At 35.6% G+C, this 9,930-nt stretch overlaps 1 protein-coding gene across 2 annotated transcripts; it reads left to right on the forward strand.

Annotated features, from left to right (window-relative positions):
* The first annotated feature begins 4,130 nt into the window (after positions 1–4,130).
* On the forward strand, positions 4,131–7,115 carry LOC138694614 (uncharacterized). 2 transcript variants are annotated; one of them, XM_069818531.1, is made up of 5 exons: positions 4,131–4,429; positions 5,072–5,400; positions 5,480–5,635; positions 5,763–5,840; positions 6,959–7,115. In XM_069818531.1, the coding sequence occupies exons 3-5, from the start codon at positions 5,539–5,541 to the stop codon at positions 7,087–7,089; spliced, it is 306 nt and encodes a 101-aa protein (XP_069674632.1). In that variant the 5' UTR covers positions 4,131–4,429; positions 5,072–5,400; positions 5,480–5,538; the 3' UTR covers positions 7,090–7,115. The 2 variants fall into 2 exon arrangements, 1 of the variants encoding a protein (XP_069674632.1); XR_011330983.1 differs by having other exon boundaries at positions 4,135–4,429.
* The last annotated feature ends 2,815 nt before the right edge of the window (positions 7,116–9,930 follow it).

The following is a 9,930-nucleotide window of genomic DNA, read 5'->3' on the forward strand; positions in this document are numbered from 1 at the left end:
GTATTCAGATTTGCATGAAAACGTATGTCGTATTGAAAACGATCACAATATGCTAAGCTCGTGGTTGCTTGTTTTATGTGTGAGCTGTTTTACAAATAGCGATCTCAATTACGTATGTTGAAAAGGCATGTTGTATCACATAATAGCCTACTTTGAATTTTCCTGAAAGCCATTATTACCATTATACATTAACAGACAGAATATTGAATTTTCATGCGCCTTATTAAGAAAACTCATTCATGTTTATAGCTAAGGCCTGCAGAGTAAATTGTGTGTTCTTTGTCTAAACGGCCTCAGGGAAACTTACTTTCTCGACGCGCCTCGTATATGTTCGTTCTCATTATACGAAATGGAGAGAAAATATTGTTTTGGTTTAAAAATATACGCTGAAATTTTGAATAAAATACAAGTTTTCTGCGTATCTAAGAAAAACGTTTTTTTTTTTTTCGTTTGCCGTTAATCAATATTTTTTTTATCAAAATACTGTACGGATTTATAAAGAATCAGTACTATATGTCAAGTAGAGTCCTCAGAAAAAGTCTGACATTAGGGATGATAATTTCACTAAATATAAGCATCGAAATAGCTGAAGAAGCGGATGTACTAGACTCCATCTTAGTTCTTCAGAAACGGTTGTGGCAACTAGTGTCATGCATTACACGCTCTATGTTCGGTTCAAGTTCGTCGATTATGGCGAAGTTCGTTATTCGCCGATGTTCGCTCTGCAGAAGAAGCCCTGTCGTGTGCATGATAAGAGTTAAATCCACACTAGTTATGTTGCTACATCCGAAAAAGTAGAAATTAGAAAAGAAGAAGAATAAGAAGCATAAAGTAAAAGAAAGAAAAAGAGGAAAGTAATGAATTAATAAATACGACCAAGAAAATTGAGTTCCACAAATATGTCCTCTTAAACGAAAAACAGAGTGGTGTTATAGTCGCGACGCTGTTATTATCGGCGTGACCCCTCCTCTTTGCTTACGTCTCAGGAAGTGAAGGTTCTATTAAGTCTAGGTAGGTAGTATCGTTCGCCATTTTTGTTCTTTCATTGCCGAGCTACCAGACGAGGGATCTATTTGCCAAACCGTTAAACATTATCATGTCGTAGCTCCTATGATAATAGGAGCAATGTAATTCAGCAAATAATTGAGCGGCAAATAACGTCCTCGTGTGCTTTCTGCGAAGGCCAACGAAAGAGCTAAAATGGCGGGCGATTATATTAAGTATTTACCGAACCGTAGGAAATGCATGTCATCTTCGTTAGCGAATTACAAGACGCACACGTTTAAATGTAGCCGATCTACAACGTGATTGGCTGCTGGAAATTAGAGCGACGGGACTATATATAGACGCATAATTAACATAGGCATAATAACGAAAGACAGTTAATATCGAGGTAGTATCACAGTCTAGTATATACAGTCACGAAGCTCAATACTTAGTAAATATGCATCCATAGATAGTTGCTAACCACTAGGATCGCTACTATCTCCTCATTACAGACAATGCGAAACAGAACCTGCACAGTCTATTGTTCCTAGTACCCTCATCAACTCAAACTTCGTGACTGTGATAGACTGTGGTAGTATTCAGGTCACCACTTGTTAGAAACATAACACCGAGCACTATGATCAAAGCAGTTAATATTTTATATGTTTTGTGAAGTTCTAGAATCATCAGGGAACATACACCACACAGTACAGTGCAGAATACTGTAAAGTCGTATAGCCCAAGCATTCCAATAGCCATAATCCAATATTCTATTTCACACGATAGTGAATCCACAAAGGATACTTTATGAAAATTCGCCTATTCATTCATCCTTGCAATAATAACTAACAAATACGCTCATTTCATTAAAATATATCAAGTTATATACGAAAAGCAATTTTCTTGCGGGCAACTGAGGAAAAAGAAATAATGAATACAGCTGCATTTCAGTGAGGTGGAAATGAATCTTTGCATTTCTACCGCTAAAGTTCCATTGGCTGTAGCCACTAGTCTCCTAAAATGTTCGAACATGTAAAAGGTAACCAATGCATTCCAAATTTCGTCTTATTTCGTATGAAAAACTAATAGCAAGATCTGTGCTAAAATCCTTGAGCAGTTGAAACATGGAGTGAGAGTGGAGGACAGCGAATATTTTTATAACAAGGTGGAACAAACAAGGTCTATCATCATGGATGTTCACAGTTTGCCGCATTGGGGTCGAAGTATTGTTAAGTGAGTTCCGATGGGAATAATAATAATAATGATAATAATAATAATAATTTTTATTGTCAGAATATATATATATCACTCTAGCACTCCCAGAAAGAGTGCATTCTCGTGCTCAAGAGGCATTCCACAAAATTTTAACAGAAGTATTTAATTAAGTAACAAAAAATAAAAAGTAAAAAGAGAAAAAGAATAAGAAGATTGGAGAATGGAAGATAATTATGGGAAGCAACTGATTATAAGCAGACTTCGAATTTGAGGCACACAAACTCTGAAGTTATGTACACACAGGATAAAGCAGTGTTTACAGAGCAGCTGGCAAGGTAAAGTAGACCTGTCCTGTGACCCTATCATGCACCGTGTCTATATCAGCAGTGTGTATGGAGGGGAAGATAAGTTTTTATTCTGAGCTGAACTTCCGTGTTCGTAAATTTGTGTAATATAAACTGTAGCCTCCCCTCACACGCCAAACTCTTTTTCTGATCGCCTAACCCAGCGTTGTCAGACACAGCCTAAACGGAGCGGAGAGCTCCACTATAACTCGTAGCGAGCTCCGGTACTTCCACAGACATAAGCATGTTCACGCTCCGACTGGACGTCTCTAGCACCACAACCGGTTTCGGAGCTTACAACTCTGACACTACTGGCCTAACCTTTCCCTTCTCGCGCAAGTCATATGCCAGGTCTCTTCTCCTGAACTATAGTCGTCTCCCATCATATACACAACGTATCAGTTGCAGATTTTGCAACATGGGCCAAACAAATGAATAATAAATAAATGTTTCACCCGTAGGACAAACGTAAATATTATGTTGGCTGGAATACAATGTATTATCTTCACTCAGGTGTAGAAACAACATTTTGTTAGGTCTATAAAGTGTTATACAGAGCAATATTATTTAAAGAGGTAATTTTAACAATGTTAATAATATTAATAATAATAATAATAATAATAATAATAATAATAACTGTACATTCTGTATACAAGTTTCAGATTTTTCCAGCTATTTTTTTTTTACCTATAATAAAAGAATTATACATTTACGGGGTTCGAACTTGGAAAATAATGCCCTCACTGGGTTCAAATTACAGACTGATATTTAACGGAAGAAATGAATTATGTATACAAGTTTTTAAGTTCTCCAGCAAATTTTTATATCTATAAAATTATTATATATTTACGAGGCTCGAACTCTGAAACTAATGTCCTCACCGAGTTCATGTTACAGACTGATATTTATTGGAAAAAGTGTATTTTGTATATAAGTTTCTAGATTTTTCCAGCAATTTTTATAACTATAAGAAAGAATTACAGATTTACGGGCCTCGAACTCAGGAAATAATGCCCTCACTGGGTTCTAATTGCTACTAATTACTTATAATTTTTCCAGCCTCGAACTCAAGAAAGTACATCGTCGGCGATTTTATAGATGAAACCATAAACATTACAATATAACGGCCGCCATTTTATATGATCAACTATAGTGAAAATTTGTGTGTGTGAATGCAATGCCTACCCACTTACGTGATTCGGGTTAAAAATTATGCTAACGACACGTGGTGTTCCCAAGCGTTCACCCATCCAAGTACTGAGCATACCCAATGTTGTTTGACTTCGGTGATCGGACGAGAACAGATTTTTTTTTTCAATATGGTATGGGCGGTGCCGCAATTGTGAAAGTTACCTGTTAAAACGGTTTCAGCAAATGCCTGACTATAATAATACCGGACAGCTGTATACTAACAGCATTGACGTGAGTGCGAAATTTCGCGGACTTGACATCTAGCGGAGCAGCGTAGAATTACGTCCACAAATACAAATATTAACATAGCAGGAATCGGACTGTTGTTTAAAACGTGAGTTACTAATGTGGAATAATATTTGAGGCACTTAACAAATGTTATAGCATGGATAAATATATAATAGGATGCGAAACTGCGGACAGCACGATCTAGATGCGGTATTCTGAAATAAGGTGATCAGCGCCCGACGTCGTAGGTGGTAAATCATAGAACTACGTGAGGACCAGCGTTCTCCACTCTCCGATACGAAGTAGTCAGAAAGTTGGCCGATGACTAGCCAACAGCGTTATGAAGGCAAGATGGATTCCAGAAAAATGCAAAAGATTCGAGGAAGATGCTCAGCGCCTGGATGCAAGACTGTTAATACTGTGGGAGGGAAGCATTTTTTCTATTTTCCTCAGGAACCTATGAGGTAAGCTTTAGTATTATTATTGTGTCCTGTGTAGCCTAAATCTTACACTTGAAAACAATGTACTTTTTGGTGAAGTAGGTTAGACGAGCTGTGCATTGCTTTCTGCTAATTTATTTAGGATTATAGTAGGAGTATAAATTTAGATGGTTCCGAAATTCAGTCAAACTGTAACGAAATGTGAAATATTGACGAAAAAGAGCAAGAAGGCTGAAAATGAAACCTCGTAAACCTGAATTGTAGCATTAGGCCACATGGCTGCAAACTAAAACCACGTAGTTCTTAGTATAAACATCTCACAGTTATGGAAAATAAAATTATGCCTTCTTTGATGTAGTTAGCCATTCTGGAGAAATTCTCAATCATGTATAGTAATAATAATAATAATAATAATAATAATAATAATAATAATAATAATAATAATAATAAGCTTAGGCCTAATATTTAATTTAGTTTGTACCCAATATCTGTTGCTGCTACCAGTTTTCCTATGGTCACTCACCACCTAGTGATGCGCATTAGACATCTCTTACAATAACACAAATGCAGCAGATAACTTATTATTTTTTTCCCCAATTTTTGCATGATTTCTATTCAATATTTCTTCTACTTTATCTCATTAGTAATTATAATCCATTGCTTTAGGTGTTGGAAGTGGCTCCGATTTTGTGGGCTAGAGGACCGGTATCGAGTTGCCGCAGATGCCACACACAGGTTGAGAATCTGCATGGACCACTTCATTGAGTCTGACTATTATAGCTCTTCACAAAAAGTGATACTTAAGCAAACTGCAGTGCCCACTGTTCATGCTAATGGATTAGTGGTGCCATCAAACCCTAAAATCCGGAGCCCACCATCTAGACCAGTTATGCCTCGAGCGACCTTATCACCGGGGTCTACCCCAACTTTCAGGCATCACAAGACTTTGCGGACGTATGCTAGGAGGGCGAAGATTGATTCTGCAGCTGCTGAAGGTAATTAGTACACTAGCAATGTTTTTATGTCATTCATGTTTAAAATTTCCGATTTCATTACTCTTTTCTTTATTTTCAGGTACGCGTATTCTCATAGGTTTACAAGCTGCAACTGAGTAGGCTGCAGGCTTGGCAGCTATGCCTCAAACAATTCCTGCTCCTATGAGTACTCCAGCTTCAAAGATTACTGCTTCGACGGCATATGCCGGGATGAATAAAGATGCATGCCAACAAGGTAATTATTCCATTTAGTCAAGTTTATGGATTTCAAGGAATGCCTTAGTTTTTCATCAGCTGTTCTTACATTACATGTTTCAAAATACATAATTAATTATGTTTCTTTTTTTTTGTGATTATTACAGGGAACAGTATGATTGGTGAACAGCTGAGGGGCTATCAGCAACCATCGCTCCTATTCAATGTGGTTCCCACAGCTGAAGGTAAGCGATACTGTCTTATGAGCCTGGTAACATGCTAGTAATCATTTAAGTTAATTGCCCCCTGCCATAAGTCTGCAGTTTTCATACTTCATTCTTTTACAGTAGCGAATAATAACAAATCCTCTTAACTACAGGGCAGGGTGTTTATCTTGTTATATATCGATCGTCCAGTTCAAAAGTGCGACAACTCAAAAATTGCCATTTTTTAGTTATTTATACTACTGAAAGCCCCTTTCGGAGCTCTTGCCGATTCAATATTGAGATAAGTCATATTTACAACCAAAAAGAATAAAAACGAAATAAACTGCTTTAGAAGTAATTATAACTATGGACTTTATTAATTCATTATTACTACATTTCGAAATCTATTAATAATGAACTGGAAGATCGTGATATACTCGTCCTGAATACTGACTCAATTCTAATTGTCGTGGTTATGAACCACAAATCTGTCCCTTTTTAGGGGATTTATTTGAAATTTTCAACTGAAGATATCTCAAAACTTGTTTTTTTGAGTTGTCGCACTTTTGAACCAGACGATCGATATTGCAACTGATATCCTGACACACGAAGTACACTAGCATTCCCTCTTACTGACTTCTCTTTAATATCCCAACACCTCTGCTGATTATCCCTTTCTGTTAGTGTCAGTTGTCCTCTATAGCCCAGCCTATTAACAAAAAAATATTTTATATTACATTACAACGAACAATTCAGATTAACACAATCAAATTTGTTGCAGCATTAAACTTTTGGATTGTTACTATTACTTAACATTTATATGAGTTATAATTTGTACAGTTAAGAGCAGTTTGAAATTAATGGAGCACAAAGTCTGTTCAATTCTTGCTTCAATTTAATTTATCATTTATTTCCTTCGATACTGACATGAATACATCCAAGATGGAACAGTTTCCTTCAGCTTCAGCTACACCTCCATCCAAACTTGGTAAATATTGATCACATTTTGATGTGTTATATAGCCTATCCATAGCTTGCATGCCTTTTGTTAGGCCTACATTAACTTAACAAGCCTAAAGGTGTTGTCACGTTTCATTTTTTATTTAAAATAGTTCCCAGCAATTAGATTAATCTGAAGTTAATTTCGTTATCTTTAGGTCCTGGTGTTGCAAAACGAAAACTTTTCTCGAGTCCTCACTTCTCATCTTCACCCAGGAGCAACAAACTAAAAATGGCAGCTCTGAAAGCAAAGGTGAAGAGACTGGAGAAAAAATTGCAGTGTCTTTAAAGTAGTGTAAATAGCTCATATTGTGTGTAACAAAAAGGTATAATATCATATTGGTGGAGAGTTCATAGCTTTTTTTTATTATTTTTTTTAATTTTTATTTATTTTTTTTTTTTGCCCCAGAAAAGAATGTTTTTAGCAAATGTTAAATATATTGTGTAATTGTAGGGAGCAAAGTTACAGTATGTGGTACATGTGTGTGTATGTAAGAGAGATATTTGACTTTGGAAGTTGGGGGTTAACATACCTTCAGTTCACCTAGTAAACTTTTTTGCCCAACATAATGCAAGTAAGTGATGCAGCTCATGTATTTCACTCTGACCCTCAGTACATACAACATTTTTGTATACGTTACCGTTATGTGTATGCCAAACAACAATGTCTAAGAACCTTAGATGTGATCCTAGAAAAGTGTTCTAAAATGTGTTGCAAAATAGTAGATAGTAATATGACAGTTTCAATTATCAAACATTTTTTTGTAGTATCTGAAATCCGATTAATGTAATATGTATCTAGTCAGCGATGTATGCAACGGAGGGGAGAAAGGAATTGGCCACTCTTACTCATTACATCCTGCTCTGATTGTCCCATGAGTGTTACTTGTAGGGTCCAAACCTGTTTTTGGACAGTTGACTAACCAATAGTTGATGGGTCCAGGCAGACAAGGGGACAAACCATAAATTTCGATACGTAGGATATCTCATTGGAATGTGAAAAAATATGTTCTGACTAAACTATATGACAACACATTATTCAAATGGTATCATTTACATCTGTAAACGAGCACAGATGGCAGAGCATTCCAAAATATAAATATATAGATGTGGCTTTTTCTCTTATCCGACTGGGCCCCACAATTTCAATTATTCAATTTGTTGGATAGACTTTACCAATGTACTGCACACTAAATATGTAAGTGTATCTGTGTGTATAGGATTACCAGATGTTCTGGATTTCGCTTGACATGTCCTGAATCCTGCCAGGGTTCGTAAAAATCAGAAATTGTCCTGCTTTTCTTTCTTGCCAATTCCCAATGGACAAAAGAGAGTAACTATTGAGTTGGGGTCCATTAGAGGAATTATGTTTGTAAAATCCTTGCTCAAACAAGTCGAGTCACCAGAGAAGTATTAACAATCCGAAAATTAAATAAGGTAAAAGCTAATTTAGAATCCGTATACTTCAATTCTATTCATGATAATAGTTTTGTATCAGTTTTATTGTACAAAGACAAACAAATTACCTAATTATATAACAGAATGTAAAAAGACGTCACGTCAAGTATCAAGTTAGTCTATTATGCCCTGCTTTTATATGGAAAATTCTTTTTCATTTAAAATGACCTGCTTTTAAATTGTTACAATCTGGTAACCCTAGTGCACATGTAGTGTATGTTAAACAGTGATATGATGGACCTTGTCAAAATTGTGTTGTTGAATGTATTGTAAAGTAGTATACAGTAATATAGTAATTTCAATTATGTAACTAGTTTTTGGAGACTTAAAGTGCACTATATACTATTACCTAAAGAATAAAATCCCTATTATCTAACCTTGTTTTCTTTTATTTTCTGTCCCTGTTTGGCTGTATTTTAATTAGTTACATTATAAGGTAGTGTAAAATAGACCGTCTCTTCCAACTATTGGCTCCAATAACAATTTTCAGTGAAAGATGATGTGAGGAATAAAAATTTTAAAATTTTACTTTAAATTGAGGGTTTGGGGCGGGGGGGGGGAGGAGGAATATTTACTGCATATAGTTCAACTTTTCGCCGCCAGGCGCGCTGCTAGGTACGCGGAGTAATTAGTTACTCTTTTCGCTACTTGGTGCGCTGCTAGATGTAATAACGCCTCTAACCGCATATAGATGGCAGCACGATCAATTCTACAACAGCGCCTCTAGTATGTGTTACGGGAAACTCAGTGAGTTTCGCATCCTATTATATATTTATCCATGGTTATAGTATTTAATATAACAATATTTTATATCAAAACTGCATATTATGATAAATATTGCTTTATATATGCATTTCTGACAACTGCAAAGATAAAATTGGTAGTAATATGATGCTTGTAATAATTAGTAAAGGCATGTGGACAACAATAAAACTTAATTTGGTAAAATCTTAAAATTTCGAATACATTTTAATTTCTGTTCATTTATTAGGCCTAAATAAAAAAGCTAATTTTTATTGTTCTATCAACACAGAGACAAAGGCATTAAACCTAATAAAGAATTTTGTTGACTCACGTTTTTATGATCCCTCGGAAATCGAAAGTACGATTTGGAGCAATTTGTAATGCTGTAATTGTAGCAATTACAAACAGCACAGCACTAATTAATAAAACTATTAACTAGCCCAGGAACAATATACATTGCAATTGATTACAGCTTGTTTCACGAGTATCGCCACACTCAAAACATAAGATTATTTAGGGCCAAATTAAAGAAGTACCTAATTTCTCAGGCCTTCTATTCTGTAGGTGAATTCATGACATTCAACAACGCTTCATGAAATTGATACTAAAACTTGGTGTTGGACTAGTAGACTATATTTTAAATCTCTTCTGTATATATTTCATCTAGACTATGACTGCAAATTAAGACTTTATAATGTGTAGTATTAAGTTTTTTTGACTTGTTCCATATTTTAGCTGTGAAGCAATGTATGAATACCATGGAATGTTAATAAATACAATGTGACGCTGAAACGTGCGTTCAGGTTACTACCCAGTGACAGTCCTGATATATTTTATGTTTCTGATAATTGGCTAATTAATGTTAACCGGCACACTCACAATCACATGAATACAAATTTCCAGACTCTAGACACCCAGGGAATTTTTC

This window comes from Periplaneta americana, chromosome 2 (assembly GCF_040183065.1).
Source record: "Periplaneta americana isolate PAMFEO1 chromosome 2, P.americana_PAMFEO1_priV1, whole genome shotgun sequence".
NCBI classification, from domain to species: Eukaryota; Metazoa; Arthropoda; class Insecta; order Blattodea; family Blattidae; genus Periplaneta; species Periplaneta americana.